Source organism: Numida meleagris, chromosome 23, assembly GCF_002078875.1.
Source record: "Numida meleagris isolate 19003 breed g44 Domestic line chromosome 23, NumMel1.0, whole genome shotgun sequence".
Classification (NCBI taxonomy): domain Eukaryota; kingdom Metazoa; phylum Chordata; class Aves; order Galliformes; family Numididae; genus Numida; species Numida meleagris.
Genome location: NC_034431.1, coordinates 4,670,611 through 4,691,881, shown reverse-complemented (window position 1 = coordinate 4,691,881; position 21,271 = coordinate 4,670,611). Strand labels below are relative to the sequence as shown.

At 50.3% G+C, this 21,271-nt stretch overlaps 2 protein-coding genes across 3 annotated transcripts in view; both read left to right on the top strand.

Moving 5' to 3' along the window:
* The window catches only part of LOC110387619 (zinc finger and BTB domain-containing protein 16-like), a 49,287-nt gene extending 36,480 nt beyond the window's left edge, over nt 1-12,807 (top strand). For both annotated transcript variants that reach the window (XM_021375932.1, XM_021375931.1), the window contains exon 4: nt 9,849-12,807. In XM_021375932.1, coding sequence (XP_021231607.1) covers nt 9,849-10,093 — 245 coding nt within the window. In that variant the 3' untranslated portion in view covers nt 10,094-12,807. The remainder of the gene's footprint in view (nt 1-9,848) is intronic.
* LOC110387620 (zinc finger and BTB domain-containing protein 16) overlaps nt 14,708-21,271 on the top strand; it is a 29,715-nt gene continuing 23,151 nt past the window's right edge. The window contains exons 1-2 of the mRNA XM_021375934.1: nt 14,708-15,192; nt 15,836-15,922. Coding sequence (XP_021231609.1) covers nt 15,123-15,192; nt 15,836-15,922 — 157 coding nt within the window. The 5' untranslated portion in view covers nt 14,708-15,122. The remainder of the gene's footprint in view (nt 15,193-15,835; nt 15,923-21,271) is intronic.

Genomic DNA, 21,271 nt, shown 5'->3' with positions numbered 1-21,271 from the left:
CGGGCAGGGCGAGCTCTCCCAGCGCTCGAAAACAGCCGCAGCGGATTCCAACGCTGTTATTTATTAAAGCAGGAGACCTTTGCACCTCTCCCCTCGCCTCCCCCCCGGCCAGGATGGAGCTGGGCTCTGCGGGGTCGGCTTGTTTTCCCGGTCAGCTTGCCTCATGCACAAGCTGATGATTGAATTGGGAGCGTGCCCCAAAGGAGATGGGTGCCCCCCCACCACCACTGCCCCCCTCCAAAGGCTGAGTGCAGCGAACAGTAGGTTTAATTGCAGTTTGCATTTCAAACTTACCTAAGCAAGTGTTCTGGGGAGATACCTGATGATAAAGGTGCACTGCAGCTAATGTTCAAATTAGGGAGCACGTCCCCATCACCCCAGTGCTGCAGGGTTGGGGGCATGCATGGGCCTCGTCCCCTGGCATGGGGTTGTGCCCATTAGAGGTGCCATGGAGCTTTGGTTCTCAAAGGGCTGGGTATGTCCTCAGTCATCCTGCTGATCCTATATTGGCTTTTTGACCAAACTCTTCCCATAGTGGGACTGAAGAAGCAGTGAGCTTCTCGAGCTGTAATGTTCCGGCACAGAAAGGCAAAAAACTGCAGGAGCCCCAGCTGAGCATCGCATGTTTTATTCTCATGGCTGTTAATCACCTTCCAAACTCAACCTGCTCGAGCCCGTGCCTTAGGACTTCCCTGTGCCCCAGGGTAAAGGAAAGGGGAGCAGGGGAGGAGCGGTCCTGCAGGGAGAGGAGGTGGGAAGGGGCCACTGCCATCCTTGCATCCGTGTTGTCCTTGTGCTCTGAGCTTGTGGGGGTGCGTGTGTCATGGAAACACGTTTGGGTTCTGGGGTGAGGGGTGGGGGGGGGTAAGTGAATCCAACATGAGTAGATGTGGTAATTCTAATCCTTATAAATGTCCAAGCCAGCCCTATGGGGGTTTTGTGGTGCTCGGTGTGACGCGGAGGTTATTCGGTGCTCTTATCTCAGCAGCTTTCAGGTGCATGATAAATACTCTGCCAAATGTTTACATTTCAATATAGGCTTACCCTTAATGAAGTGCAAAGTGTTGGTGCATGCGTGGCGTGGCTGCATTATCGCCGCCTGCTCCTAACCGGGGTGTGTTTGCAGAAACTTTAAAGATTGCATTAGGAGAAGGACAGAAAAAACTCACTGCCAGGGCGAAGCAGGGGGATTTACTCCTTCCCTGCTGCTTGCTTTGCCTTTGCTTCTGGTCAGAAATCTCTGCTGTAGAGGTGGATGCTGTAACCACCCAGACTGCAAATGGGGACAAATGTGGGCAAGGCCGTGCGTGCTGGCTGCTGCAACGCGTGGGCAGCGCCGTGCCCTCCTGCAGCACCTGCACTGCCCGGGGGCTGCGGGGGGATGGAGGAGCAGCGCTGGGAGCTGCACGGTGCTGGGAGCAGGATGCGGCCCCATCCCTGCTGCAACCCTATGGGTGGGGGTCCAGTGGGGGGCACCCGGGGGGGGGGGGCTCATCCTGCCAAGGTCTGGCACCACTCCTTGCCCGCTGCGCGTCTCTGATGAACATCAACTTTCCTTCCTCGGTGGTTGTCTCCCGGTGAAGATGTTTGATCGGAGATGGAGGCGATAGCCCCTCGCCGCGCTCCTCCCTCCCTGCCCGGCATTGTTCGGTGGCAGGGAGCAGGAAGGGAAGCGCTGAAGGCTCAGCGGGGATTTTTCCCGGCCCCCCCCCGCCCGGCCTGGCCGCCGTCCCGCGCTCGGTCCCCGAGTGATGTCAGCGGCCTGCCGGCAGGTCTGGATGTTCTGCCAGCATTCCTGCGTTTATGATCATCCGCAGATGTGCATCCAAGAACACACTGTACCCACAGCAGAAATTAATGCAGGCTTGACTGCCGGCCAACCCGCACACACAGGAGAGAGGAAGAAAGAAAACAAAAACTGTTTAATGCTGTTTATAAATTATACACTGGCTGATGAAAAATACATTTCTCTCTCCCCCCCCCCCGCTCCCCAATCCTTTCTGCCTCGGGAGTCTGAGCTGAGACCAGAAGAATATGGTTTGCTTTTTAGCTCCTGTTTTGGCTCCGTTCCTAGACCCGGCTGCTGATTCAGAGCCAGCTTATTTTTTCCCCCCTTACCTGATGAAATATATTTATTTTTCACCCGTCACCGCTTCTCCTCTCTCCCCGCTTTTTGGCTGCTCTTTGTTATTTAAGGTGTTCTGCGCCACATTATGCGGAGCGCGGTGCCAGGACCCATTACACCATAGTGCTCTCTGTAGCAAATAAATCTTACGCACATCTGTCTACATTAATACCGCTAAATATATGTGATCATCGCGGCGCAGCCCGTCTCCTTCCAGGTTCCTCGTCGTGCATGCTAGATGGGAAAGTTATGGAAGTTCAATGCAGGGCGCTGTGCTGGAGCCCCCGGGGGGGTCGGGCTGGGACCTCTCCCCATGGCTGGGAGCCATCCCCTGCCCCATCGCCGCGCCTGCCCGGCCCTCCCCGCGCCGCGCGCAATCCATTTACATGGCTTTTGTGTTTTTTAATACTGCTAATGTTTATCATTTGCCCAACAGGCTTGACAGATTTTGTTTCCTGTAGAGCATCGCGGCTTTAAAGCCCCCTTGTTGCTAAGTAGCAGCCTCCCTGTACTGTAATGGGCTGATTTCGTATTCCGTTCAGCACTGTATCTTATTTTTGTATGCAAGACAAAGTGTTTTGATGGAGGACGATTGCAGAAGTGTCTGGAGGCTGTTTGGAGTTTTATGGGCTGTATAGTACACTGTGTGCTTTCTGAACAGAACACAGGCTGTTGAATTTTGGATTGGATTTGTCATTTTTTCCCCTCTGAGAGGAGGCTGTCAGATAGAACATTACTTTAAGGGTGGAGGAAAAGTGGAAATTATGTAATAACCTTTCTTGATTGTTGCTAAGCTGAAATTATTATTATTTTTTTTTAACCCGAAAATATCCCCTTACTTCTCCCCGTGTCTCCAAGCAGCGCTCCAATTAGCAGAGCTGGCTGATGAGCGTGGGATGGTGATGCTGGTGGATGCTCTCCCCACCTTTGCTGCATCCATCCCGGGGCCTTGTTTTCAGGTGGTGTGCCAGGGAGGTGCTGCCGGGTGCCTTCCCATGTCAGGTGATGTGGCACAGCAGTGGGCAAAGTCCCCGGTGATGGACAGCCTTCACCCCGTCCCCCTGCCCGGCGTGGTGCAACCACTGCCACCTGGCCAAGCCAACATCTTGGGTGCCAAAACGAGTGGCCCCTGAGCCCAGCCCCAGTTTGTCCCCTGCTGGCAGGCTTCCCCTTGAGCATCGCTCATGCCCCCCTCTTTGAGATGGAGACCCATTGCCCTGCAGCTTGAAGGCAACCGCGGAGGAAGGGTTGCGCTGAGCATCCCATTGGAGCACCGCTTGGGTGCCTTTGATTGCTCTTTGCTGACGAGCTGGAAAGAACACATAGGAAATACTTGGGTTTACACCTTCCTCCCGTGCTCCTGGTGCTGCTGTCTGCCATTTCCCCTTCAAGTCAGCAGAGCAAAGGGCCCCGATAGCGCTGAGGGCGAGCTCATCCTTTGGGGCTGAGGTTCACGCTCGGTTTAGAAGCCTTTACCTTGTATAAAACCATTTTTTTAATATTATTTTTATATTCAATTGTTGCATTTTTATGACAGTTTAGAGAAAAGGATGAAAAGAAAACCCTTTCACATCTCTCTAAATCCAAGCTTGGTTTGCAGCTTGATATTTTCGGGCCCTTCTTAGATGTCTTTTATGCTTTTAGTGGAAAGTACTGGAGATTTTCCTAACTGTCTCTTCCACTTGGGTGAAACGGGGGAAAGGGAAATAATAATAATAATAATAATAATAACAATAATAATAATAATAAAAAGCAGCTTTATGTGAGCAAAAGAAGAAAACAAGAGAATGGGGTAGAGAACAGGCTAAATTTAAAATTGTAATTGGCTGACTTCCACAGGCTTGCGGGTGTTTTAATGACTCATAATAACTTCATTTAAAACCAGCTGAGCAGAAAATAGATTGGAGAGGAGCCTCAGGCCATTATGGATTTGTTTTTTTTTGACAAGCTCTGTTTTCGGCAGCCAGGAAGGCACTCACAGAGGGCTCGGCTGTTTTCTCTCTCTTAGAGTTGGTGGTCTGCCCAAGAGAGATTGTATAGAAACCAGGGCTTGGATTTTTTTTCTTTCTTTTTTTTTTTTTTTTTAACTGATTAAAAATAGATGCCTTGAGGTATTATTTTAGCATCACTGTGGGTTTTTTTTTTTTCTTTGCACTTTTGATGTGGTAAATGGAACATAAATAAAATTGTTTTTGAAATTACTGAATTAATTAGGGTAGTAAAGCGACGACAGTGCATAAATTTACTTGGCACTTTTTTTAATCCATATTTTTCCCTCTCTACACCTTCTTGCCGATTACAGCGTTTTAATAATATATAATCCCAAATTTTTATTAATCCCTTGTGCTTGAGGGAGGGGACTGGAGTCGGTGCTGCTTCACACTCGCAGGGCTGTCACTTTGGAGCACGCGTCGCAGTTAGGCAGGGCCTGGGCATTCTGTTGGCATGTAGCCCTGCTTCAGGACCCTCCTCGAGGTGCAGCACAGGCAAATACTGCTTTTCCTGTTTTCTGCCTCAAAATAGCAGCCATGCATTTGTGTGGGTTGAGCCCCTTTGTGCCCATGCTTCGTCTGCGTCGTGCTTTTCGAGTGAGGCTGTTGCAAGGCTGGGCAGAAGCATAGTGCTGTGAGCAGGTGTCCCACAATGGCCTTGGTCCTGCTGGCTGCTCCCTGCCGTGGTTGGGGCCCTGGGCAGCCTGGTCTGGTGGGTGGCAACCAGCCAACGGCAGGGGTTGGAACTGGAATGTCTTTGAGGTCCCTTCCAAGCATCTGTGGTTCTAAGCTCCTTAAGGTCCCTTCCAACCCAACCCATTCTAAATTCTGTGGTTCTGTGCTCTTTAGGGGCCCTTCCAGTCCAACTCATTCTACAATTCTATGGTTCTGTAGTCTTTAGGGGCCCTTCCAACCCAACCCATTCTGCAGTTCTATGGTTCCATGATATTTAAGGTCCCTTCAAACCAAACCCATTCTACAGTTCTATGGTTCCATGATCTTTAAGGTCTCTTCCAACCCATCTTATGATTCTGTGACTCTTTTTCCTTCTTTTTTTTTCAAGGCACGTGAGTTAGCATTTATATTTTAAGTACCTCTTCCCCTTATTGCCTCAGCCTCCTTTCAGCTTTCTGCTGGCCACCAGCCCCATAAAAGTTTATCACAGTCAGGGACAGTTAAACGGGCACGGGAAAACAGTGGTTTAGTAAATTGTAAAATTAGTTGGGAAGGTTAATGAGGCATGGCTCATCTGCTGTCGGAGGAGAGCAGGTTTGTAGAGGTAGCAGAGCACCTTGCAAAGGTGTCCACCCTGCCATCTCTGTGCCCCTCCCAAGATCTATCTGTCCCTATCCATTCGTTTTTATCCTAACCCTGGAAAGACCACCACTGCACTTGTTGTAATGCAACACCTCAATTACGGTGCAGGAGGGGGAAATCAAAGCTTTGGAGCAGCCCAGCAGCTTCAGACCTGCTGCCTGCACCGCAATTACGGTCTTGGGAACACCAAAGGCAAGCGGACGAGTGTCATTTTTAACCAGTTAGAACATTTTACTACTTCCTAACATCACAAGCCTTAAACCTAGAGAGCCTACTCCTTGTCCTCAATAAAGTAATTAAGCTGAATGGGTGTTGGGAAGTATTACTAAGGCTGATAGGGACTAAAAATAGGAAAGCTCTGTTTTCAGATCCACACAGCCTTTTCCTTACAGGTCAGAGCCATCCTGGGGCACTGCCATGCCAGGATGAGCTGCTGAGACACGGGATGCTTTGCAGGAGAAGGGATATGGCACTAAAGCTTGTAGTTTGCTGTATTCCATGGGAAAAGTTGATCAGTTGTCTCCACATTTCACAGAGTGGATGCCTGGGGGAGTCTGAAAGAAGCTGTTCTTTCTTTTAAACAGGTTAAAAATAGTGGGTTGAGGTCAGTGGCTTCAGGTGCAGTGGGCGGGGTGCCCACCAGCTTGCACACAGTGGGTAGAGTGCCCGTGGGCTTGGCATGGCCAAGGGGATGCTGCCTGGTCCTGGTGCTAGGGCAGCTGTGCAGCCTGGGACTTTTGGGGGAAAAAGATGTGGAAAAAGGGGTTGAATGGCAACGCTGCATGAGTGGCATCTGCGGCTGCCCAGGAGGTGGTTACTGGGGGGAAAACCCTGAGCTGGGAGCCCCAGGCACCGCATCCATCCCGCTCGGGGGCGATGCTCGAGCTCGCCGTTTCTGGGATCTAATTTCCGAGAAGCCGAGCGCATCGCTCACGCCGTGTCATTAAAGCAAGCATCATTCATCCCCATGTCACGGCACGAGCAGCCTTAGCCCCGCAGGGAGGAAAAACCTGTCCAGCGAGGAAGAAAAGGGCCAAAAAGCACAAAAAGCTCGTGCTGACCCCATCCCGCTGCGTGCCGGGCACCGAGCGAGCCGCTTCTCGGCGTGTTTTTGCCAACCCGCTGCCGCGAGGACCTTTATTAGGCAGGAGCTATAAATTTGCTCGTACAGATATAAATGTTCGGTGGAGACTTGTGTGCCAATTACAAGGCATGCTCCAAAACACAGCTGATACTTGGCAGCACGTTAAGTCCCATCCCCTTGGGAAGATCATCTGAAGATATCTATGTACTGTAGGCAATACAAGCTGCTCCGCTAGAAATACCCTCCCAAAACTTCTGTTTACATTTTAATGGGCTAATAGTTTTTACGGGTGTTGTTTTAAAGAAGGAAAAAAGTAAAAAAAAAAAAAGAAAAAAAAAAGGGGGGGGGGGGAGAAAAAAATCCAACACCAAAAAAGAAAAGAAAGCCCTGACACAGCCTCTTGATGTACTGCTTTCAAATATGTCATGCTCCCTCTAATAAACATCTAACTGTTTTTTCTGAGCCCTGTTATAATAAGCTCAGATGTTGGATGACATTTTTCCTGGTGACTCACATAGTAAAATTAACCTTGAACTATTTACATATTCAATCGCCGTACTCTCTCCTCCCCCCTCTCCTCCGAGCGTGTGTACATTACAGGAATTCTGGCTCCGGATCAGTTTTTGTTTTGTTGATTAAAAAAAAATTCCCTGCCTGGAGTACACATCTACTTGAGTGAAAGAACACACAGTCCTGGCCTTTGGAAATTGGCAGGCAGCGTGCTGTTCCCTGACTGATAAGAGGTACTGTAAATAAAACTGTACAGCATAGCCTGTTGTAAAATGCCCCGTGTCTGTACTCATTGTTCTGACAGCTTATGCTTTTTTTGGGTATGCTGTTTTGGTACACTCTGTACTTCCTTATGTAACCCAGCATGCATATCTCATCAGAACATTCACCCTGTTTATTTTAAAATCTCAAGGAATTTTGCTGTCCCCCTGCCCTCCCCGCCCCCCGGTCAGCTGCTGGCAGGCGCCTCGTGCTTTGCTTTTCTCTGGGCTGTTCAGCAGTCCCTGAGCCTCCTTGCCTCCCCCCACCTGCCCCCTGTGCTCGTGCCCACCTTCCCCTCCGCATGGGCTGGCACTGTGTCGGTGCTGGGGACCGTGTCAAAGCTGGGGACTGCAGCTCCGTGCCGTCCCCACCGTGGCCGTGCTGCAGTGGTGGTGATGTTCGTGGGGTCCCGGCCCCGCACGGTTCAGCCGCTCGACACGGGGCCAACTTGTTGCTGCATCAGGTTGATGTCACCTCGTGGATTACGCTTCACAGCAGTGGGTCTCGGAGAGCTCAAAGTGGCGATGGAGAGGCATCGCCTTGGCAACTGCCTGCTGTACATCAGCTGGGCTGGAGGCTGATGGGGAGGGGGTGGACGGCGCTGCCCTATTGATCAGGGTCCCATGGGTGCCCAGGAAGGCCGCCCCAGTCCTGCACTCCCAGTGCCTGTCCCTGCCGCTGGGCTGGGAGCTGCCCCTCTGCACCTCACCGGGATGCTTGCGGTGCCCTGTGCCTGCTTTGGCTCAGCAGGATGGCTTGGGTGCCTCCAAGTGCCCATCGTTTACCAATGGGTGGATGTGGTGGTGTTGTCCCCACATGGACAATGCCCCATGCCCCCCCCCCCCCGTCATTCAGCCCTGTGTATTGTGTGCAGTGTGTGCTTCTGGGGAGAAATGAAATTACAAAAAAAACCAACACAGAAACTGTGGCAGGGCCCCGCTGCCCTTTTGGGTCACTGATCCGGGAACAAAACATCCCGAGCAGGCTCCAGCATGATGGCTCCTGAGCAGCAGTGACCTCTCCAATTATGCCGGTAATAGAGCCCAGCTCGTTATTAAAGCCGTCCTTGGGCAAAGGGAGGGGGCAGCTGGCATCGGGCTGTGTCCCCACACCCCTGTGTCCCCCAGCACACAGGAGCAGGGCTGCGGCCGTGCCGTGATGTCACCAAAATGCACCTTCCTATTTATTTTTTTGCAAGCAGCCATGTGGTTTATGCACACTTGAGTTGTTTTGAATGCAAACTTGACATCATAGGGAAGGCAGCAGAGAACAACATATGCACAGTAAACAGGCAGACTGTCTTATTGATTAACAGATGAGACCTCTATTATCGATCAAAGCTTGGCGAGAAAATTTATCACTTTTAATTTCGCTGCTGCCAAATATTTCTGCCTGTGAGCCAGCCGTTACTAAGACAATTTAAAGGCGAAGGAATTCTCTTGGTAATGGATTTGGTGGTACCTTCGTCTCTCCTTTTGTTTCATTGCACCGCGCATCCCGGGGTTGGTTCCTGAGGGTGGATGCAGGCATGGGGAGCAGCTCCGTGCCCCTGTCCTGAGCTGCTCCTCCACGGACAGGTCCCTGCAGCAGCAGAATCGAGCTTCACGATCTCACCGCCGCGTTCACAGCTTTGTCCTGGCAGCGTATGCACTGGAGATAGTGTGCATTGTTAATCTGGTTTTATCTGGAAGTGACTTATCTGCTGTTAGACATCCTGTTTTTTTTCCTTGTTCTCACCGGCACCTCTGACCCGCCGCACGCGGCACATGTTGATAGTGATTTTCTAAGAATTCCCCCAAACACCACATCTCTCTCACAGGCAAAGGAGTATCTGTGCTTCTCACTGAATGGTGTTGTTTCTGCCGCGTTGCTTATCAGATGGTTCTGCCTTCGCTTTCCTCCCATCCTCTGATACCGGTAACGACGCTACAATAGGAAGGGGCAGGAAACCAATTAAAGTTAGATCAGTTGCCACTCTAATGAAACTCATTGATGTTTAATGATTTTTTGAAAACAAATATTTCATTTCTTCTTGGCGAGCAACTCCTTACGATGAAAGAACAGTGCAACATCAATAGCGTATCTGTGCGTTGCGCTGCTGTTTGGAACTCGCGGAGCAATGGGACGGAGGAGGGCGGCTGCTTTTTGCTGCTGTTTGTGGGCTGTAAAACATCACGTCCCTCTATCGAACAGATTCTGCGTTTTATGAAGTGAATGGCTTTAAAAATACATGCGTTCCTAGAGGAGCCCTCTTCATATCACTTTCATGCTGCTTGCTTGTGTTCTTGTGTTGGTTCCGTGAGAACCTTTCTCTCCAGGAATGGATAAATCCTCCTGCCGGATACTGGTCAGGAGCTTTGATTTTGGATGCTCGCTGTTGAGTTGCTCCATCCAAGCCCTGTCCCTGTGCCTGGCTTCAGTGCTGGGGATGCCCGGCTGTGCGCACCCCATCCCCTCTGCAGTACTGTTTGCCACAGTGATTTCCCACCTCGCTTTCTGCTGTAGCTCTCCGCTGTGCGTGCTCTCTGAATAATGCTCCTTTTCCCCTTTGTCTTTCCAGCGGGTGCCAAAGCATTTGTCTGTGATCAGTGCGGTGCGCAATTCTCAAAAGAAGATGCCCTGGAGACACACAGGCAGACACATACTGGTATGTTGACTTTTCTTTTTTTTTGCTTAACTCCTTCTCCAAACAAACAGCGTAGAAGGAAGCGCTATGCGTGCTGCCTCCGCCCCGGGCGGCCGCGCTTTCTAGGAGAGCCCTCTCCCAGCTCTGTTACCTCTCCCCCATGGAGCCCTTATGTCTGATGGAGGGATCCTGTGTCCCACCACCCCACTTGATCTTGCCCCATTCTGTCCTTAAGCAGTGACCCTTGCCGCCGTTCCCTTCAGGGATGCTCAGAGTTAGGCTGACTTTCTGCAGTAGTGCAGTGATGCAGCTGCTGGGGAGCGCAGTGCCCTGCTCCGGCTGTGGTTGTGGTGCTGGTTTCACCCCAGTGGGGTTTGTTTGTTTGTCAGGGAACAAAACTTTCTCTCAGCACCTTATTATCAAACACCAGTTAGACCTAAGTTAGATATTTGGGCTTCCTTTGGAAGTTTTTGCCAAACCACAAGATTAACCCTTTACAGTTCTGGCTTCCGACCTGCCCAATTCTGTTTCAGTCTTGAAATTAGTTCTTTTAAGGTGAGTTGGCCTGCTTTTTGTTGACCTGTTGGAAATATTTTTGTATTTGCGTTAAAATTTGTGACTCTCAAAAAGGAAACCTCCCCAGGCAGGTTTCTGGGAGATCCTGGTGGAAGGAGCAGCACAGCCTGCCCCTGTGGTTCAGCTCGGAGTGTCTTTGTGCTGCTGGAGGGCCACCCTCGTTCTGTGCACCAGAGCACTGGCCATGATGCAAACTGACCGATACCCAGAGGATATTGGCTTTCAGAAAAGCAAGTGGGAGAGGTGCTGGGAACGTGGAACCAGCCCTGCCCTTGCCCCGTACCCAAGAGCAGAGGTTTGGAAGCATGGAACTGTTGCTGTTGGCAGGAGTTGCTAAAGGGGTTGCAGTTTCCTTCCAGACAGTTGGTTTGTTGCTCCCTTGATGTTGTAAACACGGCTCTAAGATTCAGGCGTAACGCTCATCAGACTTTTGCTGAATTTGACCAGTGCGATGGCACTTGGCCACCATTTCAGATTTTAAGAGAAGCTTTCCAAGAGATAAATAATGTTGTCAAGACTGTTTTGATGGTCGGGAGCCACAGAGTGATGCATTATAAATCATCTGAGAATCCCAGCCTACACTGATCCTTCTCTTCCTGCTTTCAAGCATCTCTACAAATAATTGCACTGTATCTGGGGCTCTGTGCGGGTTTCGCCTTGCAGCCATGAGGTCTGTGCGTCGCTTCTAATCTGGGATGCTGAGATGCTGAGCAGGATGAGAGCAGGACTGGGGCCCTGGAGGGGCTTGGGGTCCCTTTCTTGGCACAGACCTGTGCAGGAGCAGAGCCCTATCTACTATCCCAACATCACACAGCGTTCAGGCAAATAAAGAGCCGTCAGTGCACTGTGGGTCCCTCCTGCAAACCACTGTATGATACGCCAGGTTGATAAACAAGGCAGCTTGCATTACAGCATTGTCTTAGCTTCCGTGCTTTGTACGAGTGAGGTAGCCTGAGCTCTTCTTCCAGTGCAACGCAGATGTGAGGCAGTGATTCACTAAAGCGCTATTGCTTTTATAGCTTAGCACTAAAGTATGCATGTAGGAAACCATCGTGCAGCAAATACAGCGTAATACAACTGCTCCCTCTGCGAGGAAAACGTTGCTCCTTTCCAAAGAGCTATCAACAGTTGGCTTTTGCCACGTTTCTGTTATTGTGCTTTCCAGCTCTTTGGGTTGGATGTGGCTGGCCGTGGGTGAGCACAAGGAGCTCCTTCTGCCTGATAGCAGGCAACAGATACACAATGTAAATGCTGCCCTTCCGACCCCCAGTGAGTTTGCTATGGGGCACGGAGGAGTTCACATCAGGCAGCCCCAAGTGGAGTCTTTGAGCAACTCCTAAAATCAAAATTGCAGAGAAGAGCCTGCTCCCCTCTGTGCTATATTAAGAGCAGTTTAAATTAGAGCAAGCTAGTCTTTCAATGCTGAAAAAACTGATAAATGCCATTAATGGCTGCGTTTATACTCAAAGGTTGAAATTCGATGTGTGGACGCTATGTTGGCATGCAAAACATGACCGGTTATATGCCAGAGGTTTTAATGACCGATCAGTAATATAAATTGCTGCGTCACTGAGCAGGAATAGGCTCAGCACGTCATTTGATCTGGAAACTTTGCTGGCCAAGCAGCAGGTAATAAATTTTAAAGTGATTGCCCTCTGTATTCAAAGTCATGCTACTTGAGGCTGAACTTTACAATCCGTAATCTTTTTAGCAACTGTATGTGCTGTAGGTTAGGGAGGGGAGCCGGCCAGCACAGCGAGGGGTTGGCTTTGGTGCATGACCCATGCTGGGCTGGTGAAGCAGGCTCTGGACCTTGGGTTTGCTGGTGGCCATGTGTAGTGTCACTGTCCCATGGCTCCACCAAACGTCACACATTCGGGGCTCTGCAACTCCTGCAGGCAATGGCTTGGTCCAAGCCCATCCTGAAAACCAGGCAGAGCATGGCGGAGATCGGCTGTCGCTGGTGACCTTGACAATTCTGCATAAGTCAGTGTTGGTCTGATGGGAAACCTTGGGGCCTGACCGTCGCGGGCTGTGTGCATGCCAAGGCTCAAAGGGTGACATGAAAACTTAGCCCAGCGGAACATGGTGACCCAGGTTAAACAGGTTTATCATCACCTCTGCAAGCTGTAAACACATGCTTCTCAGTTACACATCAGAAATGGGCTCTATGGCCAGAGGAGCCCACACTTGCTGAAATTAATAGCTTCCTGTTGTTGGGCGGCACTCAAATAGCGCTGCCTGTGGCATAAGAAACATTCCTCCAATACAGTTGCTATAATTTGCTTGCTTTCTAAATAATGACATCTCCCAGCAAAGGCTTTGGAGCATCGTCCTCTNAAAAAAAAAAAAGGGGGGGGGGGGAGAAAAAAATCCAACACCAAAAAAGAAAAGAAAGCCCTGACACAGCCTCTTGATGTACTGCTTTCAAATATGTCATGCTCCCTCTAATAAACATCTAACTGTTTTTTTCTGAGCCCTGTTATAATAAGCTCAGATGTTGGATGACATTTTTCCTGGTGACTCACATAGTAAAATTAACCTTGAACTATTTACATATTCAATCGCCGTACTCTCTCCTCCCCCCTCTCCTCCGAGCGTGTGTACATTACAGGAATTCTGGCTCCGGATCAGTTTTTGTTTTGTTGATTAAAAAAAAATTCCCTGCCTGGAGTACACATCTACTTGAGTGAAAGAACACACAGTCCTGGCCTTTGGAAATTGGCAGGCAGCGTGCTGTTCCCTGACTGATAAGAGGTACTGTAAATAAAACTGTACAGCATAGCCTGTTGTAAAATGCCCCGTGTCTGTACTCATTGTTCTGACAGCTTATGCTTTTTTTGGGTATGCTGTTTTGGTACACTCTGTACTTCCTTATGTAACCCAGCATGCATATCTCATCAGAACATTCACCCTGTTTATTTTAAAATCTCAAGGAATTTTGCTGTCCCCCTGCCCTCCCCGCCCCCCGGTCAGCTGCTGGCAGGCGCCTCGTGCTTTGCTTTTCTCTGGGCTGTTCAGCAGTCCCTGAGCCTCCTTGCCTCCCCCCACCTGCCCCCTGTGCTCGTGCCCACCTTCCCCTCCGCATGGGCTGGCACTGTGTCGGTGCTGGGGACCGTGTCAAAGCTGGGGACTGCAGCTCCGTGCCGTCCCCACCGTGGCCGTGCTGCAGTGGTGGTGATGTTCGTGGGGTCCCGGCCCCGCACGGTTCAGCCGCTCGACACGGGGCCAACTTGTTGCTGCATCAGGTTGATGTCACCTCGTGGATTACGCTTCACAGCAGTGGGTCTCGGAGAGCTCAAAGTGGCGATGGAGAGGCATCGCCTTGGCAACTGCCTGCTGTACATCAGCTGGGCTGGAGGCTGATGGGGAGGGGGTGGACGGCGCTGCCCTATTGATCAGGGTCCCATGGGTGCCCAGGAAGGCCGCCCCAGTCCTGCACTCCCAGTGCCTGTCCCTGCCGCCGGGCTGGGAGCTGCCCCTCTGCACCTCACCGGGATGCTTGCGGTGCCCTGTGCCTGCTTTGGCTCAGCAGGATGGCTTGGGTGCCTCCAAGTGCCCATCGTTTACCAATGGGTGGATGTGGTGGTGTTGTCCCCACATGGACAATGCCCCATGCCCCCCCCCCCCCGTCATTCAGCCCTGTGTATTGTGTGCAGTGTGTGCTTCTGGGGAGAAATGAAATTACAAAAAAAACCAACACAGAAACTGTGGCAGGGCCCCGCTGCCCTTTTGGGTCACTGATCCGGGAACAAAACATCCCGAGCAGGCTCCAGCATGATGGCTCCTGAGCAGCAGTGACCTCTCCAATTATGCCGGTAATAGAGCCCAGCTCGTTATTAAAGCCGTCCTTGGGCAAAGGGAGGGGGCAGCTGGCATCGGGCTGTGTCCCCACACCCCTGTGTCCCCCAGCACACAGGAGCAGGGCTGCGGCCGTGCCGTGATGTCACCAAAATGCACCTTCCTATTTATTTTTTTGCAAGCAGCCATGTGGTTTATGCACACTTGAGTTGTTTTGAATGCAAACTTGACATCATAGGGAAGGCAGCAGAGAACAACATATGCACAGTAAACAGGCAGACTGTCTTATTGATTAACAGATGAGACCTCTATTATCGATCAAAGCTTGGCGAGAAAATTTATCACTTTTAATTTCGCTGCTGCCAAATATTTCTGCCTGTGAGCCAGCCGTTACTAAGACAATTTAAAGGCGAAGGAATTCTCTTGGTAATGGATTTGGTGGTACCTCCGTCTCTCCTTTTGTTTCATTGCACCGCGCATCCCGGGGTTGGTTCCTGAGGGTGGATGCAGGCATGGGGAGCAGCTCCGTGCCCCTGTCCTGAGCTGCTCCTCCACGGACAGGTCCCTGCAGCAGCAGAATCGAGCTTCACGATCTCACCGCCGCGTTCACAGCTTTGTCCTGGCAGCGTATGCACTGGAGATAGTGTGCATTGTTAATCTGGTTTTATCTGGAAGTGACTTATCTGCTGTTAGACATCCTGTTTTTTTTCCTTGTTCTCACCGGCACCTCTGACCCGCCGCACGCGGCACATGTTGATAGTGATTTTCTAAGAATTCCCCCAAACACCACATCTCTCTCACAGGCAAAGGAGTATCTGTGCTTCTCACTGAATGGTGTTGTTTCTGCCGCGTTGCTTATCAGATGGTTCTGCCTTCGCTTTCCTCCCATCCTCTGATACCGGTAACGACGCTACAATAGGAAGGGGCAGGAAACCAATTAAAGTTAGATCAGTTGCCACTCTAATGAAACTCATTGATGTTTAATGATTTTTTGAAAACAAATATTTCATTTCTTCTTGGCGAGCAACTCCTTACGATGAAAGAACAGTGCAACATCAATAGCGTATCTGTGCGTTGCGCTGCTGTTTGGAACTCGCGGAGCAATGGGACGGAGGAGGGCGGCTGCTTTTTGCTGCTGTTTGTGGGCTGTAAAACATCACGTCCCTCTATCGAACAGATTCTGAGTTTTATGAAGTGAATGGCTTTAAAAATACATGCGTTCCTAGAGGAGCCCTCTTCATATCACTTTCATGCTGCTTGCTTGTGTTCTTGTGTTGGTTCCGTGAGAACCTTTCTCTCCAGGAATGGATGCATCCTCCTGCCGGATACTGGTCAGGAGCTTTGATTTTGGATGCTCGCTGTTGAGTTGCTCCATCCAAGCCCTGTCCCCGTGCCTGGCTTCAGTGCTGGGGATGCCCGGCTGTGCCCACCCCATCCCCTCTGCAGTACTCTTTGCCACAGTGATTTCCCACCTCGCTTTCTGCTGTAGCTCTCTGCTGTGCGTGCTCTCTGAATAATGCTCCTTTTCCCCTTTGTCTTTCCAGCGGGTGCCAAAGCATTTGTCTGTGATCAGTGCGGTGCGCAATTCTCAAAAGAAGATGCCCTGGAGACACACAGGCAGACACATACTGGTATGTTGACTTTTCTTTTTTTTTGCTTAACTCCTTCTCCAAACAAACAGCGCAGAAGGAAGCGCTATGCGTGCTGCCTCCGCCCCGGGCGGCCGCGCTTTCTAGGAGAGCCCTCTCCCAGCTCTGTTACCTCTCCCCCATGGAGCCCTTATGTCTGATGGAGGGATCCTGTGTCCCACCACCCCACTTGATCTTGCCCCATTCTGTCCTTAAGCAGTGACCCTTGCCGCCGTTCCCTTCAGGGATGCTCAGAGTTAGGCTGACTTTCTGCAGTAGTGCAGTGATGCAGCTGCTGGGGAGCGCAGTGCCCTGCTCCGGCTGTGGTTGTGGTGCTGGTTTCACCCCAGTGGGGTTTGTTTGTTTGTCAGGGAACAAAACTTTCTCTCAGCACCTTATTATCAAACACCAGTTAGACCTAAGTTAGATATTTGGGCTTCCTTTGGAAGTTTTTGCCAAACCACAAGATTAACCCTTTACAGTTCTGGCTTCCGACCTGCCCAATTCTGTTTCAGTCTTGAAATTAGTTCTTTTAAGGTGAGTTGGCCTGCTTTTTGTTGACCTGTTGGAAATATTTTTGTATTTGCGTTAAAATTTGTGACTCTCAAAAAGGAAACCTCCCCAGGCAGGTTCCTGGGAGATCCTGGTGGAAGGAGCAGCACAGCCTGCCCCTGTGGTTCAGCTCGGAGTGTCTTTGTGCTGCTGGAGGGCCACCCTCGTTCTGTGCACCAGAGCACTGGCCATGATGCAAACTGACCGATACCCAGAGGATATTGGCTTTCAGAAAAGCAAGTGGGAGAGGTGCTGGGAACGTGGAACCAGCCCTGCCCTTGCCCCGTACCCAAGAGCAGAGGTTTGGAAGCATGGAACTGTTGCTGTTGGCAGGAGTTGCTAAAGGGGTTGCAGTTTCCTTCCAGACAGTTGGTTTGTTGCTCCCTTGATGTTGTAAACACGGCTCTAAGATTCAGGCGTAACGCTCATCAGACTTTTGCTGAATTTGACCAGTGCGATGGCACTTGGCCACCATTTCAGATTTTAAGAGAAGCTTTCCAAGAGATAAATAATGTTGTCAAGACTGTTTTGATGGTCGGGAGCCACAGAGTGATGCATTATAAATCATCTGAGAATCCCAGCCTACACTGATCGTTCTCTTCCTGCTTTCAAGCATCTCTACAAATAATTGCACTGTATCTGGGGCTCTGTGCGGGTTTCGCCTTGCAGCCATGAGGTCTGTGCGTCGCTTCTAATCTGGGATGCTGAGATGCTGAGCAGGATGAGAGCAGGACTGGGGCCCTGGAGGGGCTTGGGGTCCCTTTCTTGGCACAGACCTGTGCAGGAGCAGAGCCCTATCTACTATCCCAACATCACACAGCGTTCAGGCAAATAAAGAGCCGTCAGTGCACTGTGGGTCCCTCCTGCAAACCACTGTATGATACGCCAGGTTGATAAACAAGGCAGCTTGCATTACAGCATTGTCTTAGCTTCCGTGCTTTGTACGAGTGAGGTAGCCTGAGCTCTTCTTCCAGTGCAACGCAGATGTGAGGCAGTGATTCACTAAAGCGCTATTGCTTTTATAGCTTAGCACTAAAGTATGCATGTAGGAAACCATCGTGCAGCAAATACAGCGTAATACAACTGCTCCCTCTGCGAGGAAAACGTTGCTCCTTTCCAAAGAGCTATCAACAGTTGGCTTTTGCCACGTTTCTGTTATTGTGCTTTCCAGCTCTTTGGGTTGGATGTGGCTGGCCGTGGGTGAGCACAAGGAGCTCCTTCTGCCTGATAGCAGGCAACAGATACACAATGTAAATGCTGCCCTTCCGACCCCCAGTGAGTTTGCTATGGGGCACGGAGGAGTTCACATCAGGCAGCCCCAAGTGGAGTCTTTGAGCAACTCCTAAAATCAAAATTGCAGAGAAGAGCCTGCTCCCCTCTGTGCTATATTAAGAGCAGTTTAAATTAGAGCAAGCTAGTCTTTCAATGCTGAAAAAACTGATAAATGCCATTAATGGCTGCGTTTATACTCAAAGGTTGAAATTCGATGTGTGGACGCTATGTTGGCATGCAAAACATGACCGGTTATATGCCAGAGGTTTTAATGACCGATCAGTAATATAAATTGCTGCGTCACTGAGCAGGAATAGGCTCAGCACGTCATTTGATCTGGAAACTTTGCTGGCCAAGCAGCAGGTAATAAATTTTAAAGTGATTGCCCTCTGTATTCAAAGTCATGCTACTTGAGGCTGAACTTTACAATCCGTAATCTTTTTAGCAACTGTATGTGCTGTAGGTTAGGGAGGGGAGCCGGCCAGCACAGCGAGGGGTTGGCTTTGGTGCATGACCCATGCTGGGCTGGTGAAGCAGGCTCTGGACCTTGGGTTTGCTGGTGGCCATGTGTAGTGTCACTGTCCCATGGCTCCACCAAACGTCACACATTCGGGGCTCTGCAACTCCTGCAGGCAATGGCTTGGTCCAAGCCCATCCTGAAAACCAGGCAGAGCATGGCGGAGATCGGCTGTCGCTGGTGACCTTGACAATTCTGCATAAGTCAGTGTTGGTCTGATGGGAAACCTTGGGGCCTGACCGTCGCGGGCTGTGTGCATGCCAAGGCTCAAAGGGTGACATGAAAACTTAGCCCAGCGGAACATGGTGACCCAGGTTAAACAGGTTTATCATCACCTCTGCAAGCTGTAAACACATGCTTCTCAGTTACACATCAGAAATGGGCTCTATGGCCAGAGGAGCCCACACTTGCTGAAATTAATAGCTTCCTGTTGTTGGGCGGCACTCAAATAGCGCTGCCTGTGGCATAAGAAACATTCCTCCAATACAGTTGCTATAATTTGCTTGCTTTCTAAATAATGACATCTCCCAGCAAAGGCTTTGGAGCATCGTCCTCTTGTCCTTAGCAGCTGGTTGTTTGGCCAACTCGGTGGAAGACCTTCGTACTTTGCCAGAAAAAAAGGAAAAAAAGAAATGCCCTTTTTTGGTAGATGTTGGGGTGGAAGGTTTCAGGGGTGGTTTCTCAGGGAGAGGTTCAAAAAATAAGCTTTGTAGAGGACTCGTTTGGCACAGATGTACCAAGCAGACCTGTTTTGTTCAGAAATGCAGCCTTTATTGGAGGGCGCAGTTCCAGTCTGCGAAAAGCCAACTGACAATCGTTGGTTTTCTGGATCATCTAAAGCTTGGGAAGTTTTCTGAAATGGATGAGTAAGGACTCTTGGTTTCTTTTCCACGTGAGGAGGTTTCTCAGGTGAACAGTTTGGGTGTAGGAACCCCCTTTTTCTCACATTTTTCCACTGTCCCCTTCCAAAAGACAGTGCAAAATATTAACCCAGGAGGAGCTGGACTTGGTAATCCTTATGGGTCCCTTCCAACTCGGGATATTCTGTGATTCCAATTTGGCGTAAATGTGCTGCCTAGTTACTGCTGTAAAACAGTCTGTCTCTTATGGTGGAAAAATTAAGCCCTTCTTTCAGCTGCAGTGTAGAACGTATTAAAAGGCAAAGTCACTTCTGCTTGTAAACATAGGGATGGCCGCGCCGCCTATGGCCCGGCCGGCTCTGGGCTGAGAGGTTCTTTCTGGGTGTTCACTTTCCTTGGCCTCTGTCCTACAGCAATAGGAAAAGCAGCAACTGTTCTGGCTCATCTTCATAGCAGCGTAAGCCCAGCGCCATGCCGGAGGGAGAGTGTGGAAAATTACTTACTGTGCTCTTCAAATGTAGAGGAAAAATTCAATGTATTCAAGAGAAAACCAACTACCACCAAGCAAAGCGTCCACCAATGAGGCTCCGGTAGCTCGCTGCTGGCGTTGGCGCTAATGGGGTTGGGCCTTGGCCAATGCGCTGTGGACTTCTAGAAATATCAGAGGTGATTTGTATAATATTTCCTAAGAGCAGGAGTCTTCATCCTGTCCCTCCTCCTCCTCTCTGCTGTGTTCCCAGAGCGCTGGGGCCGTCGCTCCCTTCTCCCACCCACAGCGGATGGATGTCTGCACTGGGGTGCAAACAGCAGAAAGGAGTTAATAAAACCAATGTGTAACTGAAAATTGAAAAGCTATAAATCTCCCTTTTTTTTTTTTTTTGTTCCTGGGATGTTGGTAGCATTTTGATTTAATAGTTGGACAAACACAAGGGTCTATTTTATTCAGAGTTTACAGGCCTCAGGGCTGTTATTCCTCCAAATTTAATAGCATTGAAATTGCAGGGTTTGCGATAATTTGCCTATCACTTTCTGCTCTCCCATTGATGTTTATTGTCAGCGGGATGGAATCTCAATCCGATTCACTTAGATAACATGTCTGTTAAACATTTAGATAATTGTGCCATCATTAACTTGTCACATTATTTTAGAGATTCAAAACAGTAACGTGGTAAGTGGAGGTACAAAGGGAAAAAAATCCTGCGTGCGAGAGCGGAGTATGGGGTGAGAAGGAGCTGGGAGGGGACAGTGCTGCCCTGGGATGCTCCCACCAGAGGGATGCTCCTGTCCCAGGGAACTGGGAGGAGGCAGAGATGGGGGGGGTGGCTGGGTGCAGCCCCCAGATCCACCAACAGCTCCGCTCCTCTCCCCAGCCCAACGTGTGCAGCATCTCCCGGCGTGCTTGCGACTTTCTATTACTGTTTCACGGTTCTCTGGAGGGTTTTAACAGAGCTGCTTGATTGGGCTTATGGGGAAAATACCATCAGATAGCATTTTTCTCCATAGATAGATATAACGTACGGTAGTATTAAGTATGCTTACATGTAATTATCCCTCCTGTACTCGGTTGCGTGAACCCAAGTGGAAGAGCAGAAGATGCAGCAGGCATGGTGTGGGTGCAGATGGGTGACTGACCCCAGTGGGCTCCGTGCTCTGGGGATGCTGCAGCAATGCAGAGATCGGCAGGAACACACTGGGGAGCTCCCGTTGGACCATGCGGGGTCAGTGCAGGAGGAGGGTTGCATTACCAGCCCGTGCCCCGTGACCTTTGTGCCCAGCCAGAGCTGTTCCGATTGGGGCTGTCCCATTCCTTTATTTCATTTGCTGGTGTTGCATTGGCTACTAGCAAACAAACAAAACAGTTACACTTAAAATCATGCTGCAGGCTTTGGTGTATGATGCCTGGCTGAGCGAAGCTTTGGCATATCTGCCCTGTAATAGGTCCAATTTCAGATGCAAGTACAGGCAAGGGAACAATCAGCATTTTGGTTTTTCATTAGGAAGAGAAAACATCCCTGTGTGCTGGGGTCTGCAGAGCATTGGGCTGCTTCCTTCCTTCAGGATGGGGTGCTGGGGGTGGGACGTGGTGCTGCAGTGGGGCCATGGGGTGAGCGAGCTGTGAGCAAAGGGAATGTGGGCAGGAGCCATTGGGAA